At 36.6% G+C, this 22,729-nt stretch overlaps 1 protein-coding gene across 1 annotated transcript; it reads left to right on the top strand.

The window, feature by feature from the left end:
• Nucleotides 1-4,049: 4,049 nt before the first annotated feature.
• FAM168B (family with sequence similarity 168 member B) lies at nucleotides 4,050-21,889 on the top strand. The gene is made up of 7 exons (XM_026701277.2): nucleotides 4,050-4,496; nucleotides 9,744-9,824; nucleotides 10,528-10,611; nucleotides 15,349-15,491; nucleotides 15,982-16,159; nucleotides 17,097-17,224; nucleotides 17,327-21,889. The coding sequence occupies exons 2-6, from the start codon at nucleotides 9,755-9,757 to the stop codon at nucleotides 17,207-17,209; spliced, it is 588 nt and encodes a 195-aa protein (XP_026557062.1). The 5' UTR covers nucleotides 4,050-4,496; nucleotides 9,744-9,754; the 3' UTR covers nucleotides 17,210-17,224; nucleotides 17,327-21,889.
• Nucleotides 21,890-22,729: the final 840 nt, after the last annotated feature.

The following is a 22,729-nucleotide window of genomic DNA, read 5'->3' as shown; positions in this document are numbered from 1 at the left end:
CAACAGGGGAGGAGGGTTGCTGAAATTCAAAGTAACCAATGGATGATTGACAAGTTGTTTTCCTGTGGTTTGTAGCCTTTGGAGTGTATAAAAGTAACTGTAAAACCCATAGGAAGGGTTCAGATGTGCTCTGGCTAAAACGCTCTGAACCTTTGCGCAAATAAAAACTTATTTTTTGGATTCCAAGGTCTTATCATTTCCTGCAACAAATGTGAATTCAGATCTGTAGTGCTCTCTTTTGTTAATGTAATGAGTGGCAGAAATGTTTGTTAGGGGAAAAGAGTCATGAAGCATAAATTGTAAATTAATCTCTTAACAAAATTAAAGGAAGATATAAAACTTTCACATAAACAGCTTCTTGTTATAGCAATGAGTGTTGGAGTAAATACTTCTACAGCACTGTTACAATCAAGGGCAGTGTATTTAAAATTAGTAGAATCATATAAGAGAAAATGAGTGCTGAGCATAATATGCAGTGATTTAACAGCTTGCTGTTTGGACATGCTTGGAAATATTGGGCTCCTAAGATGTATAAGAGTACAACAGATCAGTGAGTGTACAAAATATGAAATTGGGCAATAATTACAATATTAGTATATCATACAAAAATCACTCAAATAACAATCTACATGAAAATAATATCTGCAGAAACAGCCCCCAAGGAGAACACGATTCCAGTTGCTCCAAAATTGTATTAACATCAATAGGTGGAGGAAAAGAATGCTATTTTTTAAATTATCATGACAGACTATTTTTTGCCAATGATAGCCCCAGAACAAGTTCTTCTGAAAATCTGAAGTAATATACATATCCATCTTCTGATGTAGTCAAGCCTATCTTTAATCAATAAGTATATCTTGAAGAGATTTTATGGTACACTATTTATTTATGCTGTCCATCTTGCTTAGAGGCAACTTTAGGTGGCTTACAACCAGTAAACACTAATCTGAACTATTAAAACAAATATTAACATTAAAACCGTTTTAGTTACTGCTGTTTAAGGCTACTATCATCCAGCAAACATAAATACTGGCTATTAAACATACCTAACTGCAGTCATCAATGTCTATAATTGCTATAACTATTTATACAGTATATACAGCTATCAACAAGCCATACAGGCAGATCAAATTAGAAGCAAATCTACTTGCATCTCATGTAGGAAATTGGTAATGACATGAGTGAATGCATTGACATCAATGCTTTGTTGGCCAGAGCATTATATTCTGTAGTACCTGGAGGTGATGTTATTTCTCTCTGGAAAACCCAGGGACCAAGGGATGTCTTTCCATGCAGACAATTATCTTTGGAGATAATATTTATCTGATGCACTGATGGCTTATAAAGCTGTTTTCTTAGGCAAAGCAGCATACGTATTCAGTGCAGGAACTTAGCAGAGTGCCTTTGGAAGGCTGAATGTTAACACTGTCTCAGAACAAGGTTGCCTGTGGTTGATGAAAATGTGAGTGCCATCACATTTATTCCCTCTTCTGGTTGCAAACCCTTATCATATTGATTGACAAAGATAACAGATAATCAAGAGTTGGAAGGTGTTGTAATGACGAGGCAGTTGAGTTGTTTGATCATGAACAACTGAATCATGATGATGATCTTTATTGGAGTATAGTCTTGCATTTATATACATTTTTAGTTATCCTCCATCATTGGTTAACTTTGGTTACTGCTTAATTTTCGTTACTGTTTAGTACAGTAATCCATACAATTAATTATCTCTAGTTAAAGTCTAACATATGTTTACTTCCCATCTCTAATCCTCCTTTATCCATAGATTAGTGACTTTGTTTGCCTGAGTTGTATTTGCTTGGAAACATTCTTTATCTGAGGTTTGCCATCCAAGACTGGAACATTCCTGCAATTACAACTCTACAGGAAGGGATCTTGTAGGTCATCTAGTCCAACCCCCCCACCCAAGACCTACACCATTTCCGACAAATGGCAGTCCAATCTCTTCTTGAAAGTCTGAAGTGATGGCGCTCCCACAACTGCCGAGGGTAAGCTGTTCCTTTGGTTGGTTGTTCTTGCTGTCAGAAAGTTTCTCCTTATTTCCAGGTGAAATCTCTCCTTGTTCAGTTTCCATCCATTATTCCTTGTCTGACCTATAGGTGCTTTAGAAAAAGGCTTGACTCCTTCCTCTCTATGGCAGCCCCTCAAATATTGGAAGACTGCTATCATGTCCCCTGGTGCTTCTTTTTACTAGACTAGCCAAGCCCAGTTCCTGTAACCGTTCTTCATATGTTTTAGTCTCCAGTCCCCTAATCATCCTGGTTTCTCTTCTCTGTACTTTTCTAGAGTCTCAACATCTTAAATTTGAAGGACAGTACTAAGTCAGGCTGTTTTATTACATCATGGATCATAGCTGATTCCTATAAAAGGAGCAGCATATGTGAATAATTGTGGCTCTTAGAAGCTTGGCTAAAAGGAGCTGTGTCCTGTCACCTTCAATTTAGCTTTCTAGCATTAGGTCCATCTCTGAATATCCCCACTATCCAAATCCTAATGGAGGTTACAAAGAAAATGATATAGGTTGACATATATCTTGGTTACATGCCCGTGGATGACTGTGGCCCATGATAATAAAAGCATTATATCCTTGCACACAAAGCAGCCTTGAGGAATTTGTGGGCTTTGTTTGCAGCCTTGGGAAGCAAAACCCAGAGTTTCATGCCCTGTGATACCATAGCCCAAAAGGGCTGCAGACCAATTATGTATTGGTGGTCCAATACTCTTTTGAGTATGGCCAACTCACAACCAACCCACAAACTCAAGGCCTGGGGGCCAGATCTGGCCCGTGGGGTACTTAAATCTAGCCTGCAGGGCTGCCCTGGAAATAGCAAAGGACTGGCCTCTGGTGCTTCTGCCCACGAAAACGGGCTCCCGAGCTCCATTTTCAGCTGCCACAGCCTCCTGCAACCCTCTGCCAGTGAAAACAGAGCTTGGGAGCCTGTTTTTGCTGGTAGAGCGCTCGGGCTACCACAGGCGCTCCCAACAGGAGTGACGTCAAGCTGGCCATACCCACCCTAGCCCCCACAAGTCAAGCACAACCCTGATGCGGCCCTCAATGAAATCGAGTTTGATCCCCATATTCTAATGGTTTGAAACTGCAGGAATTTCACATTTGTGGCTTTCATGACAACTGCAGAGCCTCATTTGAGGCACCTGAATTTTTTTAAAAAAAGCTGCAATAAATGCTGCAATCCTTCAGTTTTGATATATGGGAGGGGTTGTTACTTAAATATCTATCCTTGTTAAGTTTAAGAACTTTAGAATCATCCTTGCACATATTTTTAACGTGCACATTTTACTTTAGCTAGCTCTTCTTATTGATGAATAATCAAAGTGCTATGGAGCTGGAACATTTCATTTTGTTTTGTTTTGCTGGAAGTAAAATACTGTTATGTCCTTCTCCATCAAACAGGACACACATTTTTATGCAGCCTTTATTGAGATTCTTGCTTCATGCATATTTTATTTTTAAATGTATTAGAGAAATTTAATGTTTTTCTACATTGCAACAGAATATTGCCATGGGTTCTGATAAGGTAACTGACATTTTGTGTAACAGTGGCTATAATGGGTTAAGAACGAATCATTTTTTTATACATAGGTGGCAGTGCATTTACTTTGTACAATGTTTACAGCCGATGTTCTGGATGTATATTTTTGTAGTTGATCTTCAACAATTAATACTACCAGCAATAAATTTATCTATTCACTGATGTTACCTAGTAATGAAACGTTTGCAAGAAAACAAGCAACCTCGGAAAGCACCAAGGACCCCCTCATTTATCTATTCGGGTAACTACTGATCCCTAACTATTTAACTTTAAATGTCCTGAACGAGATACTAAAAGAAGTTACACCCTGGCATGTCCTTTTCTCGGGTCGTCATTTTAACAAGATTACATGACTTCTGCGTATATAAACAATCCTTTAAAGGACCCTCCAGCCTCTTGGACTCTTATTACAATGTGCATCTAACTGCGCATAACGTTATGGGCCGAATTATTGTGAACACGAGTCTAATTTATGACACAGGAGCAACTCTCTAAATTCGAATTTGCTTTGTTTTGAAGGGGGAAAGAAGATTCCATTCGCAATCAACAGCAACGGCGCCAAACCCACTCCGGCCACGTGATATGGGGACCCGCGTCTCTCTGTCTCTCTCCTCCCGCATGTGACAGCAGTTCTTGGCTCGCCTTTGGGGGCTTCATACGTATGCGGGCATCGTCCGTCCTTTGCACACAGCCGACGAGCGGATGTGACGTTCTGGGCCGCTGGGTTGCTGCGCAGTTCTCCGGAGAAAAGAGAAGGAGAACGAGAACGAGACGGCGAGGCGCATACGGGAGGGATTCGCTCTTGTGGCAGGTTTCGGCGGCAGTAGCCCTCGCCCAGGCTTGGCCTCCTCCCGCCTCAGGCCCCGAGAGCGAGAGAGCGAAAGCCGGGCAGGGGCCGCCGCGACCCAACGCTGCTGTTCGGTGAGTGAGGGAGCGCCGCCTCGGCCCCTCCCCTCTTCCTAACCGCTGCCGGAGGGGAGGGGAGGGGAGGGGGGCTGCAGGTCGTTCACGGGCCGGCTCCCTTTGCCGAGGGGGGCCATCCCCGAGCGAAAGTCGACCCGGGGAGTTGCCTCCCCTGCTCCCGGCCGCCTCGCCCGTCAGCGTGGCGGTCTCTCCACACAAGGCCCCGCGGCAATGGATGCTTGGCCGAGCTGAGGCCTCGGCGGCAGACCCCGCGTTTGTGGGCGCTCTTGAGCCGTTTCTGAGGCACCCAAAAGCCCTCAGGTCTCCTGGCCTTCCAGCTCTGCATCTCATTTTGGGTCTGCAAAGCGGTGCTTGCCAAGAGTGTAGATAGACCTGGCGGTTGTTTTCCTATTCGAAGGGCTGCTGCTAAAGGGTGGGTTTTGGGGGCGGTGGGGAGCAGCAGCTTTTGATGCTGAGCTGGGAGGTGAGGCAGCAGTACAATTACTTGGAGGTAGAATAAACCCCGATTCCTGATTTGTTAGCCTGCGTTATTGGGAGCAATTTAATCTGGATTTCAGTGTTGACAAAAAAATTACATCAGAATTAAAACAGAACTTGAAGCGTAGATGCTTCAGCTCTAATCTGTTTTATAGAGTTGTGGCATTTTTACATGGTGTTTTTGAACTAGCATTCCAACTGGTCTGAGCCCAGCTGCATAAAACGTTTCTTAACTGGAGTCTTATTTTATTTCTAGGTTTCTCCCCCCATCCCCCAAATTTGGATATATTCTGGTCATATATTCTAATGACTTTCAGGGAAATAAGGTGCATCTTTCTGAAAATATAGCTTAAAGACTAAAGTGTCTTAACTTAGGTTTTTATGCAAAATTAAAATCATGAGCAAGTTGTGTAAAATCAATTAGTGCGATTGATTTCTTCGTAAAACAGTGAATGCTCACATTCCACTTATTCATCCATAAATATTTGTATAACTGATTAAATTGCTAAAGATCGGTGGCATTTATCATTCTAGTTCACTATCAAAATAGCTGATAAAATGCATTGCATAGTTGATTAAGTTTATACTGAGGTTAATATTAAGTTACTAGCAGTTACTAGAATTTAAAATTAAAATTAACAGTGACTAAAATCCTGCATAAGACATACACATGATTTCTTGTCCAGTTGCTTGACTGATTGAGCTATAAACATTAAATATGTTTACACATTGTGGGAAACAGAAGTAGCTGATACACTGATTTATTCTGTTGTATGATTACAGCCATTAATAGAACAAACTTGGGCAATACTATTTGTTTTGTGTCCTGTTCTGAAAGTGGAGAACTGCAAATTCTTGTACATTTTAGACTATGGCATTAAAACAGTTGTGTGGCATCCTCTCCTGTAAGGGAAAATTAACTCAATGATTTTTAAAAAATCAAGTTAAATTTTCCCTTAGGGAAATTAAGTCCCTGAATAAACATAATTCCCTACAAATGTATGTCATTTTTATAGCCTTATATATTAACTATTTTTTGCTGTCAAAATGAAATAATTTGCTAAGATTGCCAAAGCCATGTGTTTTTCAATTGCTTGTACATCCCAGGTAAAGACTAAGAAAGCTTCAAGATACTAGGGGGGGAAGCTCTTTCCCCTTGATTTTTTTTCCAAAAAATGTTCCTGCTTATAAGTCTATTAAAATAAATTATATGCAATGCTTTTATGATGAAGTACCAACTGTAGTGTTATATACTGATGCAAACTACAAAAGAATTTGATTTTTGAAAATGAAACTTAAGCAACCTGTGAGTCTGTAGTGATGTGGAACTGTCTAAATAATACACTTCTGATTAATTACTATAAAATTTGTGGTTTTTATTTTCAGCTTAAGATTCCACCTTAAAAATGCAGATTCACATGCTTAAGTATTATAAATTGCAGCAGTTGGTATCTATGCATCTGATATTGGATGCTGGATGTTTTGCTACTATCAAACTAAAACATCCATAATATTTAATGTGGAAGGGACCAACTAACCAAAGTAGTTCTTGTGCATAGGATTTTTTTAAATCCAAGCTTCCTTGCAAAGGGACCAAATTATGGTTTTATATCCAACAAAAAAGTTTTCCAAACCTTCTCCCTGTTTTTGGGTATTAATGTACAGAGATCATTGTAATGTCTTGCAGTGAGACATTGAGAAGAAAAATTGTGACAGTTGATTCATTTGTAGTTGAAATGCAGGACACAAAATTATTTTTATATACTTAAATAAGTGTGAATGAGACTGGTAACTTAGTTCCAATCTACCAGAGTTTGGACTGTGCGGGCTGCAGTGCAACTCATGGCTTGGCAGTTAAGGCCATCTGTATTATGAAAACACTTGAATGAGTGGCACTTGAGAGGCAGAACAAACAAAAGATAAGACTTTGGACACTTTTGATCCATTCTGTAGTCTCTGCCATAGAGGTTTTTGCAGGGTTCTGCTTGTCCTGTATAGTTTTGAATGGGACTGTGTAAAGCATTTGAAAGGAGCATCTTGGAGAATACATTGATACAAGCTAAGCATCTTTCAGAAAAGTTAAAGAAGCTGTATTCTCTGGAATGATTGGGGCATTGAAGCAACTGTAATGTTACTGCATTCAGTAGGAAAGCTTTTGAAGCAGTTGAGCTGAGAATGTAGCTGCTTTATTACTTCAAAGAGTAGTGTGCTTCACTCATGGCAACTTATTTTGCAAAGCACCTCTTTTAAATATTTTATGTAATACTTGCTTCTAAAATAAAATAGCTGGGATAAGTTATGTGAATATTTTTAGTATAATTGTATATTGTATGTAATTGTCTAGAAATATGTTGAATTCTTGAGCAGATGTTTAGAACTCTGTTTCTAAATACAACAAAATTTGAAGTTATTTGCCAACTAAAGCTTCCAACTAGAGAAAACATACTTAGTCTCTGTTAAATTCACAGTAATTGCATCCAAATCAATCTAATCCTTTGTCTTTTAAAGCTATGTGAAAACTTCTGCTAATGTAGCCTGGTGAATCAGATATGCTATGATTCAGTATTAGTTGTCTTAGTTATGGTTAATTTTGTAAGGGATAATTCAGTGCTGTATTTGACTAATAAATCCAACTCTTGATATGGAGGAAGAATTTTTTTGGTCAACCTGTCCTTTGGCATTAGAAGTTCTTAATGACTCACCTCCAAAATAGAAGCACAGTTGGTTCCCCTAATCTGAGTACAGGCAGACTTTAACTTACGATCACAGTTGAGCCCAAAATGTCTCTTGCTAAGTAAAACACTTTTTAAAAGAGTTTTGCCCATATTACAACCTTTCTTGCCACAATTATTAATGAATCACTGCAGTTGTTAAGTTGGTAACACAGTTGTTATTGAATCTGGGTTCCCAATGGCCTTTGCCTGTCAGAAGGTCAAGTAAGGCAATCACATTAGCCCAGGACACTGCAACTGCCATAAATGAGTCAGTTGCCAAGCGTCTGAGTTTTGATCACATGACTACGGAGAAGCTGCAGTGGTTGTGAGTGTAAAAATGGTCATGTCACTTTTTTAAAATGCTGTTGTAACTTTGAATAGTTACTAAAATGAGTGTTGTAAATCAAGGTCTACATGTATTCTTTTTAAATTAAAACCTATCTGTTCAAAATTTAATATAATTTGTTCATAATTTGTGCTGCTGTCATATGGTTGAAATACTAGAAATGTTTTTCATAACAAAAATGGGTGAAATATTGTAGGTTAAAGTTATATTGGTGGTTGTTACCTGAGCCTAATTTTGTAATAAAGTTCATGGATTCATCTGAATGTTAAATTGATAATATGAAGCTAAATTTATCTTCATTACTGGCTGCAATATGAATCATGTGTAAAAATTAGGTCCCATTACAGTGGAATTCATAATTAATTGTGTGTAACTATATTTTAAGATTCCAAATCTGGCTATGTACTTCTTCGAGCTGCTTTTGCTGAATTCTGAGCAAATCTGGTAGTCACAAAAAATTAAAAGGTGGTTTATTTGTTTACTGTGGTAATAAAAGTATAATAAACATTCAGAAATCTATTTTATTCAGTATTTTTTTTCATTTGATAGCACAGCTTCTTGTTGACATAAAAGGGTGGATAGAAATGTTCCTAATATATGTGGGAGATTAGCGTAATTGAGAAGAGCAATATTCTGTTCTTAAAGGATAGCAGAAAGCTCCAAGTGGAACAGAAGCTCTCTGATTTCATAACACAAATGAATATATTAAGTATAATATTTACAGGCAATGTTTCTAAAAAGCAGAGTATAAAATATTATGGAATACTAATTTTATGACTTTTACATATAGTATATTCAAAATTAGTTAATAAAATTCATTCCATGATAATTAAATCAAATTGGCTTTTGTGATTCTATAAAATTTTAAATATTTCAGTAATATATTAACCATAACTAGGACAACTATATTAATACAATGTTCTGTCTTGGAATAGTAGTTATATTTCAAGTTAAGTTATATGATGTATATGGGCACGCATGCTTTCTTGTTTCTTAAAACTGGCTCATGACCAATAGTACAGTAGTACATAGTATCCATAATCCGATTCCTAAAAAAGTATTTTATAGCAACTGTAATCCTACAGATTATAGAAATTGCTTACTTGTTGATGTGAAATGTACTTGTAAATATCCTTCTTGTTTGCAATGTTATGCAATTTTGTGTACAAATTTATAAAAATATTTAATAAAATTCAGTACTTGGACTCAGATATAGAGGGTGCTTTGGAGCATGCTTGGGACAATTCCTTTCTGGAACTTATTGAAGCATTTGCATATTTTTTATGATTGGATGGCTGCCTTCCATGCTGAAGCGCAAATGCAAGAAAAGGTTTACCGGCCCAGTAAAGCACTTTTTTGTTTTCAGTTATGAAGTCCTACGGAGACCAAATATTTATAATTAACCCTATATCTAAGTTTTCATGAGAGAGTAAGTCCTGTTGAAATCTGAATTGAATAAATGTCAGTCTCAGAATTTCATTGTTAGAGATATTATCAGTTAATCTACTTGGTACAATATAAAATTGTTCAAATATCAGTATTTTCACAATCATATTTGGTTATGAATACAGGATGTACTACTAACTAGGTATTCAATTTTTTTTCAGAGATGTGCTTTTTATTATTTTCATAGTAAAGAAGAAAGCAGATTTAAATAATACTGTTAAAGCATTGTAGTCTACTAATTGTGTGACTCTTCCCTTTCAGTTATTGAAATCATGAATCCTGTTTATAGTCCTGGATCTTCTGGGGTACCCTTTGCAAATGCCAAAGGAATTGGGTATCCAGGTATGTAACTTAATCTCATAAAACTTTCTGTTGTGATTTCTTATTTATCAGACCGTATCCTATGATAATCTCAATTCTGAATTGATTTTGCATGAATGATTAGAGTCTTCCTGAACATGGTAGCATCAAGATGTACTGAGTTCCCCAAATTCCAAGCATATCTGAGGGTTCTATATTGGAATAGCTGGTAGTTTCAAGAAAGTATTGACTTGGGAATGTGCCATCAACTTCTTTCCTTTTTAACATAAGGGTATGAAAATTTAAAATAGCTTTGATATGTGTATCTATGCTATTTGGTATAGAAAATGTAAACTCATGATGATACTGTTTTCCATTCTATGGCCACAAAAATTAGGACATAAACTATAGATTTTTGCACAGACGTTAAAAGCTGGTTTTTGACCAGATTTCCCCAATATCAGTTTCCACTAGATGTGTGAACCAGTTCTCAGCATTCCATGGCATATCCATTGTTGGGAATAGAGTTGCAAGCCATAGTTACAGAGAGTTGAGCAAGGCTCTTTTTGAAAATATTGATGAGCTAAATAAATAGTTCAGGCATTTAAATGATATATTTTATATGACAAAATATAAAGCATTACTTTGTTATGGATTGAAATTATATTAAGTAATATAGTATTACATTTGTTGGATAATAATACAATATCAATACATCTGAAAGTAATTTTCAACTTTCTTTTAGCTGGATTCCCAATGGGCTATGCAGCTGCTGCTCCTGCTTATTCTCCTAATATATATCCTGCAGCAAATCCAACATTCCAAACAGGTATATGGTACTACTGCACAATTCAATAATGTAAACTTTTAAGTTATTGCAAATATTGAATATGTTGACATCTGTGATAGTAGAAGTGACACATAATCACTAAGTGTCAACCCTGAAGCTGATCTGACCAAAGCCATTTTGGAAGCCTGACACTAAGTAGCCAAATACTTCAGTTCAAGATCTCTATGTCTGAAAATGTCAAATACAAAGGCAGAAGGAAAATGTTGCAATATGTTGCATATTTCTTCATTGGTTACATTTGTCCATCTTGTAGTTTAGAAAAGAATGGTAACCCTCAGAGGAATAGCACTATGCTTATATATAAGTGGGATTTGAGTCCCCAAATTATTTGTTAGAAAGAATAGATATTGTCTTCAGAATAGCTTTTTCACTACATTTTTGATAATAGGAACATACAGCCAATTTTCAGGAGCCCAGAGTCATTCTTTTTCATGATATGTAGAGAGAAATTTAAAACTATAAGCAGGGATGGAGTGCCTTGCTATATTAGCGCTCCTTTTTGTTACAATTTTGGAATGCCTCATGTATTAACACAAGATTTTATATTGAGCTGAAGTTCCCATTGTGATAAGCTAATTGTGAACTGCAAGGCATGACAGATATATAGAACTAACTTGAAAAGCATAGAAGTTCCTCTGCATCAGAATGTACTGGATAATGCACAGAGTCCAATCTAGAAACTATTAACCCAGTTGGCCATATGGTATATAAAACTGATATAAAAATACAAAGAAAACAATAAAATACTTTAATAAGTCATCACCCTTACAGTTCACCGCAGTCTGATCTACATATTCTCTCCTGTTTATATTGGCCTTGACATGAAGAGTGCAATTTTACTAGTGATTTGCAGGTTTGTTCCCTGCAATGAACATTGTTTTTCCTGGGCGGCCCAATTTTTTTTTTAAACATGACTCTTAAATATACAGCAGAGAACAGTTTGCTGTCAACAAGAATGTGTCCAGTGACTTCAGTGGTTGGTGCTCCACAAATGCACAGTCTTTCTTCAAGTGGGACTCCATGTCTCATGGAGTTCAGTTGTTCAAACTGAGCTCTAAAGAAAGCTCTTCTGAAATGTTGACATATGTAACTTCTTAAACATTTTTCTAACCAAGAGGCTGATTTGTGTTGAATGAACCACTTCAAAGACATGACACATTTAAGTATTGCAGCCACATCAATAACTCTTTGTTTGAAAGCTTCCTTGTCCTTTAGATCTGATTTGACTAGGATATTGAAAGATTATATTTGAAAGTTGAGTGTGGTTGAAGTAGAAAGTATGGTTATCAACTCAAATAACATAAAATAGATACTGTGGCTAATGTACAATAGGAAAAAATTAGTGTAGTTTGATAGGAGAGAAAATGGGCTAGGAATAATAAAGTGCAAAAGACACAAAGTTCTTCACCTAGGAAAAAGTAACTCAGATTCACAGATATAGGATGGGAAAATACTCAGCTTGATGATAATGCTTGTGAAATAAATATTGGAATTGTTCATTTATGAATATAAATCTGAAAGGGTTTTTTTTACTGCTAAGAAGACAGGTGCAGTTTTAAAATGTATCAGAACTGATATGGTTTTTGAGTCAGAGGAAAAATAGTTGTACTTTATTCTTCTTTGGTCAGGCCCCCACTTTGAGTATTGTGTCCAGTTCTGATTACTGCATATTAAAGAGGGTTCAGACAAACTGGAACAGGCTCAGAGAAGAGCAACGCGGATGATCAGGGGACTAAGACCCATGAAGAGATATTGAAGAAATTGGGAATGTTTAGCCTTGAGAAACGAAGATTCGGGGCGGTGGGCATAATAGTATCCTTCAAATACCTGAGAAGATACCATACTGAAGAAGATAAAGACTTTCTCTGATATTCCAGAGCTCAGGATGCTTAATAATGGATTTAAGTTGCAGGAAGGCAGATTCTGATTCAATATTAACAAAAAAGATTATAACAGTAAGAGCATTTCAACAATCTCATCATGTGTACCCTTCTGCAGTAAGAACGGTTCAATGTTGCACTGTATGTACCTCCAAGTTGGTAGTATGTGTGCAACAGTATATTGGGTTGCAAGTTAGTTTCTAGATTAAATATCCTAACTTGCATGGGGTGTGAGCATGTTTGGGGTAAAGCTGGGCCTTGATTGTGTTGGTGGCATATTATTCAAAATTTGCCAGAACTGACAATTACTGTCCATATTGGTGACAGGGCACAGATCTAACTAAGTGTAAATAATGCAGCCTTCTCAGTCATACTAAAATTTCATGTGAAAACTTTGATTGGCCAAATCTATGTTAACTGGCAGAGATCTATATGGGCCATTTAGTGATGAACATTGCACATAGAATATTGTAATTTGGAATATAAGAAGAATGAATGCTTAAGAAAAAAAAGGTTATTGGATGGAAGGGAGGAACTGTACACTAAGAAAAAAATAAAGATGCAATCGATTCGAATGAAGATAATCTAAATACACATAGGGAAGTGCAATAGTCCTCTCTTATTGACTGCTTGTTCTGTGACTGTTCAAAGCTACAACAGCATTGAAAAAAAGGAGTTTTATGATAATGTCTTCCAAATTGCAAATATCATAATGTCCCCCCATCACATGATCATGATTCAACCATTTGGCAAGTGGTGTGCATTTACAGTGTCCACAGTCACGTGATTGCCATTTGTGACCTTCACATCTAATTTCCAACAAGCCAAAAGTATTGCTAGAAGTATTTTACAACTTTTTATAGGAATTATAGTGATATATTGAAGAGCAGAATATAAATGAATATTTTTTATTCTAATGCCCAAGAAAAAAATGATGAAGAGAATGCCTCAACTGCTGTAAGAAAATTGAAAACTGGTAATACTGGAAGCGTATAAAATAGAGGAAGGTTAAAATACGTAAAATGAAGCTAGTTTAAAGAAAGGGAACAAAAAGGGAGGAAACTGATGAACTAAGTGGGAAGGCAACAAAAGGTATTTAAGTATTATAGAAAGAATTAAATTCACTAGGTAAGCATCTTCTGCTCTAGGCTTAAGATTCCACAATCAGCAAGGAATATTTCCAACCATTTATACTTTAAACAGCTTTGTTCTTTCTAATTTATGTTCGATGTTCCTATATCTGAATCCTATATTCTGAATTAAATTCTAGACCTCAAATCTATACTAGAATGTTCCAGAGTAAACAATAAAATCTAATTTCCACTATAATTTAACATACAGTAGTAGAGATAGTCCTAGGGTAATCATCAGTCCTTTAGCGGCAGTTCAAAGTTACAACTTAATGTAGTTATGATTTGTCCTTGAAGTTCCAGTTGTTCCAGCACCCCAGCAATCAGGTCATGTGATCATGATCTGGACTCTTGGCAACTGGCTCTCACTTAGGACAGTCATGGTGTCCTGCATACTTGTGATCACAATTTGTAATCTTCCTGCCAGCTTCCTACAAGCAAAGTCAATGGAAAAACTGGCAGGGAAGGTCAAAGTCGCTTGGGCAAGTTTGCCCAACTGGTGCACCATTCCCCAGCCCCTCTGCATTGGGCACTCTGCATTGGGCTCCTGCTCAGCTTCCATGATCATTGCTATGTTCACATCAAACTTCCCCAGCCACTCACGTGTTCCCTGAGCCTCATTGACCTTATACCTTCCCCGTGCCTGAGCTTGTACCTTGCCTGAGATCACTCTATCACCCTCACGCCTTCCCCTAGCTTGATAGCACTGCTACCATACCTCCCCAGTAACAAACACTCTCCCCCACCCAGCAGCAGCCATCCCAAGCCCCACTGCACTTGTGCCATGCCTTCCTGGTCACATAAGTATTCTCTCGCCCCTCTCACATTCAGCAGCCACTTAACTGCCTGCTGACTTGGTTGCAAGCCACCTGGGAGTTTTAACTTCCTGCTAGCTTGCACGCTAACTTGATTGTTAGAAGCCAGCAGGACATTGCAGGGAGATGCTCACTTAATGACCCAGGATCCTCACTTTAACAACAACATCAAGGATTGTCGCTACTAAGCAATGCAGTCATGTGATGTTGATCTTTATGACTGATCACTTAGCAATGGAAATTCCAGTCTCCTTGCAACTGGAGGACTACCTGTAAATACTTTTTATCAAACTTTACAATGGCAACAATCCAGAATTTATGACAATAGTAGTAATCAAAAATGCAGTTTAATACTATATTATTTTACATTATATTATGCATTTTGTGAACCTTCCAGAATCATTGAGAGTCAGGCAACAGACAAATTTGATGAATAAATGATAAAAAATCCTGTTTACATTGTGCTTATTATTTGTATTTCTAAATATTAAAAGCTGAGTACTTTCTTGACTATTTTTGATAATTACAAATATTTTACTCTTCTGGTTGTGCTTATAGGGATTCCATCACTGAGTTGGGGGCTGGGCCTGCAGGATAATTATACTGATGATTGTAGGGTTTTTATTTTAACTTTGGCTGCCAATTTATATTTATTTTAATGTGATCTTGTAACATTGTGTTTTTAACTGTTGTTAGCTGTCCATACTGATCATATTGAGATGGGTAGTCATATAAATTTAAATAAATAAATAAAACTGGTGGCTGCAGTTACTTCCTATTTTTGTGATTTTAATTAGAAAAAAGGGATCATGCTATTTCTCACTGTTTAATAATATGAATATTACAAATTATTGAAGCACAAAGTTTATACATGCCTATCTTTTAATATAGGTTATACACCAGGCACACCATATAAAGTCTCTTGCTCACCCACCAGTGGTACAGTGCCTCCATATTCTTCTTCACCCAATCCTTACCAAACTGCAGTATATCCAGTTCGAAGTGCCTATCCACAGCAGAATCCATATGCACAGGTAAAAAGATGTTTGTTGCTTGCGTTAATTATATAACAACTGGAACTGTGCCATTTTCTAGATTCTTAGTGTTTGTGATGTTTGGGGTGGGAATATAATCATTAATCATATGTATATTGTAAATCAGAATTTTAGTGAATTCTGGCTTATAGTGGATAATCTGCCTTCAAAACAACGTGATTGTTGGCTCCTTGTTTCTGGCTTGTTTGGAGATACAAGCCAGCAATTCTGGTTAATATGCAGTTACGCTTGGGGTTCCCAATTAGTTCAGATTGATAGAGCAGCTAATTAGGAATAGTTTTGAGAGAACTGAAAACTCATTATTAATGAACAGTAATCAGTTCTTTTTTTTTTTTCCTTTTTGAAGGGCCCGACTCATACCTGATGTGTATAAATAAAATAATGGCATTTCCTTGAAACCGTGTGGCCTTATAGTATATATCAATAGTACTGGAAAGAATTTTAGTAAACCAACCATTTTTTTCAACAGCAAGGCACTTACTACACACAGCCTTTATATGCAGCACCACCCCACGTAATCCATCACACTACAGTTGTGCAGCCCAATGGAATGCCTGCAACTATGTATCCAGCACCAATTCCACCTCCCAGAGGAAATGGTGTCACCATGGGAATGGTGGCTGGGACCACAATGGCAATGTCTGCAGGTAATTTTATTTTATTCCAAAAGTCTGTGATATGGTATTGGTGTTATAGAGTGCTTGATATCCATTAGTGTAGCCAGTTGGGTACTACATATAAATTGTCAGACAACCATTGGTAAACAGATAATCTCTTTGGCACATAGCACTAACATTTTTTATTCTTGTAACTAATCCTTTGACTATCAAACACATTTTAAAATGCAGGTCCTTCTGGGACAGTGAGCCTCGCAAGCCAATTGTATAGGTAGTTACTTGACCTACAAGAGTTCGTTTAATGATCATTTGAAGTACAGAGGCATTGAAAACAAGTGACTAATGACCATTTTTCACACAAACAACCATTGTAGCATCTTCATGATTACACAATAAAAATTCAGATACTTGGGAACTGACTCATATTTATGATGATTGTAATGTTCCAGGGTCATGTGATCACCTTTTACAACCTTCTGTTATGCAAAGTCAATGTTACTAACTTAACAACTGCAGTGATTGGCTTAACAACCATGGCAAGAAAAGTCATAAATGCACAATTCACTTAACAAATGTTTCACTTAGCAAGATAAATTTTGGGCTGAATTTTAGTTGTCAATGAAGGACTATTCATATTCCGATTTGTAGAATATTTATTTATTGTTTGTCAAAATGTGGAACTAAGTTTTAACATGGTAATGCAAGAAGTGAATTTAATTTTGTGCCATGCCTTAATATTTTAATTGGGAATTCTGAGAATTACAGTCCTAAAATATTCGTAAGACATAGGCTATGGAAGACTGATACAACATGCTGGGGAAACAAAAATAGGACCATAGTCTGCAAAAATAATTTAAGTTTTTGTAACAGAAATTCTGGTGGCTATGCCAGCTTCCAAATTATTTATATACAACGAAGAATGCTGATTATAAAGTAATTAAGTGTGGAAATATTTTTTCCTCCCCAGGTACCTTGTTGACAACACATTCCCCAACTCCCGTAGCCCCCCACCCAGTTACAATGCCCACTTATCGAGCTCCAGGAACTCCAACCTATAGTTATGTGCCCCCACAGTGGTGATTACCATTACCCAGTGTAAGTATTAATACATGTATAGCCTTAATGATTTCTCTAGTGTGGGACTACTAAAAGTCACACTGGATGCTTAGCTCTTTTTTCCCTTCCTTTTGAATGCAGATTTGAAGATGGGAGATATGCAATCAAGTAACTGAGGTTTAAAAGTTGGTGCTGAAGCCTTCATGCCTCCAACCAGGACTTGTTTCTTCTGAATGCTTGCAATCCTTTGCTAAACACTAATTCCACTGAAGACTTCCCAGTGCTGCATATCTTACATCTTGGAACTCCAGCAGTTAGTCTTAAAGCAAATCCTGTTTTGTGGACTGTCTTGCAATTTTTAGCTAATTATAATGATTAAAGGGAGTATAAATTTATTGATTCATATCTAGTTGAATGCATGTCTAAAACTCGCAAAGCTTGCTCAACCTACCTGCTCTGACTGATGCAAAAATTGTCATATGCAAAATCCAAAAAAGTCAAAAAGTATTTTACAGTTTATATCACTAATGCACTGTTGTAATGTTTGCAGGGTCTTAAAGAGGTAGAATTGTGGCAGTGGTTTTTTTTTTTTCATCATTCTACATTAGCAAGTGTGTTATCCTTTTGAGGTACCAGGTAAAGGGAGCAAAAATTAGTGATGTTTTTCTTTATGGTTCAGTGACTGGAAAATGACTCTGTAGAAATCTTGCAAAGGAACCATTTGTTACTTGTAAATTCTTTCCATTTCCACTTTTTGGATTCAGTGTTGTTATGGACATTCTCAAGGACAAAAGCATACAGGAAAAATACAGTTAAGGTCTTGCTATCTAAATCATTGATCATCATTGGAATGTTTGGTGGAAAATCATCCATGTAATGGTTTACCTCCTAGAACAGTCTTAAGTGATTGATGTCAATGATTGCCACACTGCTGGTAATTTTGTTCAATTTTGTACAGGTCCACCCCTCCAACAAAAATGGGCTAATCTTGGCCAGATTGATAGTTTGAGCAGCTTTCTTTTGTAAGAGCATAGTCATATCAATATTTCAATAGAAAAGAATTCAATATATTCTGAAGAAAAATGTCCTTTTTGATATATTAAAGGGGAGCAAACTAATTAAATGATTTTATTGGCTTATTTTCCTTGCAGCATGGATATGATCCAAGTGTGGAAGCAATTGTTAGAATATACCTTTACATAAAAAGTAGGACTAAATTCAAAAGTGATCAAGTACAAAGATTCTTATTGGTGATAATCTTTTGGCATAATCTTGGGCATATACTTTTTTACCTCCTAAATTGCATTTAGAAAAAGTGAAATTAAGAAAACAGATGCAGTATTTAATTGCAGCAAACCACTCTGAACTCCTTGCCTACAGCTTTGAGTCTTTGTAGAAGTACCTCAGTCAATGCTGTGGCGATATAGGGCTAGTCTTGGAACCAGTTTGTGTACCAAAATTATTATGGGATTTTTAAATTTTTGTTTTAGGCTTTAATTTCAGTGCTAAAAGCAATCAAGGGCTTTCTTTGAATTGGCACCAATTATTTCCCCCAGTATTTCCCGTCTGCAATAAATAGTGTAGTCAAAGGTTAAAATGTTCCCTTTTAAAGTTAACATTTGTAGATTAGTTTATAGTATTGGTAAAATATTTGCAAGTTGTTGATGTTTTTTAATTGTGAAACTGAGCATCCTAACACTGGGATGATAAGTTTTTAAATCAGATGTTACAGCCACTTATATGTAATTTGGAAACTGATTTTAGTACTACCATCCTATTTTTTTTTTCCTCTGGGGCAAGAATCTTCTGTGCCTCAAATCCCTTTGAAACGGCCTTTACGATGTTTAAACAATAACATACTCTTCTTTTTTTTTTTTTACTTAAAATGTATTTTCTTTGGATCGTTATATGACACCTGTATCCAAATGCCAGTGACACAACATAATCATATGTATTCTTACATTTTAATCTTGAGCACTTATTGCAGCTGAGAAAGTTCTGTATCTAAAGAACAAGCAAATTCGTTCTTTCTTGCCATTTGGGTCTGCTTAGCTATTCCATTTGTGAAGTTGTCATCATTCTGAAGAGTGGTCCTTAAACTTAATGATTATTTAGTATGGACACTTAACCAGTGTAGCAGGCTTTTAAAGTTAAATGTTTCTTGCATTTATCACAGATGTGAATTTTGAAAAATAGTCTTGCCAGGGACGTTGAAAATAAATAAAAGCTTATCTCTTTATATAAATGTCCTGAAGTCTGTAGCTAATGCAGCACTTTGTAAATGGTGAAGATAAATTGTACTTGATTCTTCTCAAGTTTTAGTTTCTAGATACTTCCTTGGTTGGTTTTTTGTTTAAATACAGTGATACCGTAGTAACAGCTTTTAGGTAATCCGACTTTGAGCACTTTTTTCTGAGTTGTATTATGGGATTCTTCTGCAATGGAGGAATAGTACTATGCTGTCCCATGAGGAATAGTACTTCTTGCAAAAATTACTGCACCTTCCAGAAATTGGGGGAGGGGGGGATGGGGCAATGATATTTTATTGGAGATAAGTCCATACCTCCAATAGCGTCAGTAGGAAAGTAACCAAAAGCACAGCGATGAGAAGATGTATATAGCTTGGTATATTGTTGCAAATAATTAAAAAAGCATGACTATGAAACAAAGTTTGTACTTCAAATGGATGTATTAGACAGGGGATATTGTGGATTTTTTTTTTCTCCTTCTGGCTGTTAGTTCCCTGTTTAGAATTCCTGTATGGGAGGGTGGGAAGGTAAAGCCTCTAATTCTTAATTGCATTGCATTAATTGGTTGCATTGAAACTCCTCCGAAAGCTTTAAAGGAGGTTGATGCAGCAGAGACAAGGCTCCAATCAAGCTGCTTCCAAACACAAATGCAGCCTCTAGAGGGGAATACAGTAACATATTACAGCAATAACAAAGCAAAGGATCTGAGTTTAATTTGAAAGGCTATGTTTTTAAATAATACTGAAGGCATTGTTTAGGAGACATTCTCAAACTATATAACACAATATTTGAAGTGTCTTTTTTTAAAAAAATAGCAAAATAGACACATTCTACAGATACTTTATATTTGGCCAAGAAACTTGTAGATGTAATCAGTGGTATTAATGCTAACCAACTGACACGAAACTAAATATCCCATTTTTAATTGAGGTAATAAATGTATAACTAAAATATTACTGTAGACATACATTGAAATACTCTGAGAAGCTCATACATTACCACGAAATATGTCTTGATGTCACGATGGAGATAATGGAGGAAAGAAGGTTTTTTGCTTTATTTAGATTCCGGAAATGTAACCCAGTAAGAGCAGAGGTTTTAATCTGTCATGACTAACACTTGGCACAGGCTCCATAATATAGTTAATATTCCATGACCATTGCAAAGTAATTTTAACTTCAGTGGAAAATTTTGAATTTATTAAGGAAAAACTTTTGTTCCTATGTGTTTCTACTGAGCATTCTCATTGCTTGGTTGTGTAAGTTAATTTTGTTACAGTCAAAATGCAGGGGAGCAAAACATTTTCAACTAGTTTGTATTGCATTGTTGTGTTTATACTACGAAGCAGACACCCAACACCACTAAAGATCTGTTCTGGGGAAAGAAAAAAAAAGGTATTGATAATTATTTTCTGAAGGTGAAGTTTAATATTGCATTCTGTATTAGGTTTTTTGCTAATTTAGCACATTCCCTTTCTGTCTCTGCCTGCAAACACTGAGCCCCAATTTGTTTTTAACCTGTGATAGGCTTTGTTTGCACTTGGCCTTTCCTCTTGACTTTTTCCTCTGTGTAGTCATTCCTTCTCAATATATCTAACAATCTCATCCATGTGGAATAATAACAAAAGGGAGACAGCAGTGCAGGCAAGGGAGCTGCATTTATATTAAACATCTAATTCTTGTTCAAGCTGCCAGTCAGTAGAGATTGAAAGGCAGTAAGCGACAAGTAACTGGAGAGAGGTTGTATTATCAGAATCTTGAATTGTCTCTTCAGCTTACCGAAGACATTGCTATTTATGAGATACTGAGGTGGCTAAAATGAAATGGGCACTCTTTCTAAAATGACATGGAAATATTTGAGCATCCCAATATCAGGAGCCATTTTAACATCCCAAGATAGTCTGAACAGTTTGACTTCCAATTCCCTGTCATCAGTATCTATATGACTTTTGCTAATCTAATAACGACTTTCGAGCACTTAGCAAGCAAACTCTGGAAGCTTCACTTAGCTTGCTGCTGTACAAACTTGTTTTTAGTAGAATGGATTTGTTAGTGGGATTTTATTGTAGTGCTATTATTGGCTGCCCTTGTGGGGTGAAAAGGGGAATGCATGCAACAGAAGTGCAAGAGGCCCCAGTAATAGTGTTGTTATGAAATAGGCACAGGTTTCCTTTTTATATAACTTTAAAAAAAAAAACTGTCTTAAAACAGTTGTATTGGTACTTTTCCCCAAGTTTAGGTCAATGTTGTCTTCCAGAAATTTAAAGCATCACATCTTTTGCATCAACACATAGGAGTGGCAATTCCATTCTGAGCCAATTGTATAAAATTCATTTTTATTATACAATCGAATGAGTAGATGAGCTCAGAGTTAAATTCTTAAAAGCACGTTTATGTAACAGGAATTGTTATGTATTAATACTTCAGTTTTCAATAAAGATTGACTGTGTTGCTTATTGTTGTTGTTTCTTTTGCAACTACAATCCTCAAAAATATGTTAAATGACGTTTAGGCTTTTTAATATGCATTGTATTAGAAACTGTTCATCCCTGACAGATAGGCACATTCTACAGGTTGTGGATTACAATTGCCATCAGCCTCAGCCAACAAAGCTATTAACAGTAGATTGTGGGAATTGTGATTTAAAATATCTGAAGGAATTCACATTACCTGCCTCTCATTTACTGAACAAGAGTTTGATTCACATGCCTCTTGCTGTCTTACACCATCCCATAAGTGTTTTTAAAAAATGAACATTTCATTGAAAGAAAAATGTTAAAGTGAAATTAGCAGGGTTTTTTTTCTTGGCAATAAATTTTACATTTTAAATTTCACGTACTTTTAGAGAACTGTAATTTTGCCATGTTTAATAAGACTTGGGAGGAAGGGTTGGTAGTAGAAGGAATCATTTAGGCCAGTTAGTTCAACTGCCTGTTCAGGATAGGGATTTAAATTAGGGCATTCCAGAAAGGCCTACCTAACCGATACGTAAGTGTGACATTTATCTAATTTATATAGCTGCTCATCTCACCAGGAAGTGACTCTGGGGCAAGGTACAATAGGTATTTGGAAAATGCCACTGTATCCCTCTTTGTCAACTTCTCAAAGCTATACACACACAGCTCTTTCAGCCTCTTCATAGGGCTTAATTTCATCTTTCCCTGAACCTGTTCTGATTTCTCTGAATCCTTTAAAATGTGAAGCCTAGAATTCAAGGAAAACTTTTCTCAAAGCCAAGTAAGAGTGGACCAATTATTTGCCATACTCCTTATTTGATGCGAGTAATAATGCTAAAT

This window comes from Pseudonaja textilis, chromosome 4 (genome assembly GCF_049901715.1).
Source record: "Pseudonaja textilis isolate UNSWEBS1 chromosome 4, rPseTex1.2, whole genome shotgun sequence".
NCBI classification, from domain to species: Eukaryota; Metazoa; Chordata; class Lepidosauria; order Squamata; family Elapidae; genus Pseudonaja; species Pseudonaja textilis.
Note: the sequence above shows the minus strand (reverse complement) of the source record. Positions and strands in the feature narration are given on the sequence as shown.

What these genes read in the sequence shown, in the direction of transcription:
- FAM168B (XM_026701277.2), top strand. Translation starts at nt 9,755, where the DNA reads ATGAATCCTGTTTATAGTCCTGGATCTTCTGGGGTACCCTTTGCAAAT. An exon ending in AAATCCAACATTCCAAACAG is followed by an intron (nt 10,612 to 15,348) that starts GTATATGGTACT and finishes CTTTTAATATAG; the next exon opens with GTTATACACCAGGCACACCA. An exon ending in AGCAGAATCCATATGCACAG is followed by an intron (nt 15,492 to 15,981) that starts GTAAAAAGATGT and finishes TTTTTTCAACAG; the next exon opens with CAAGGCACTTACTACACACA.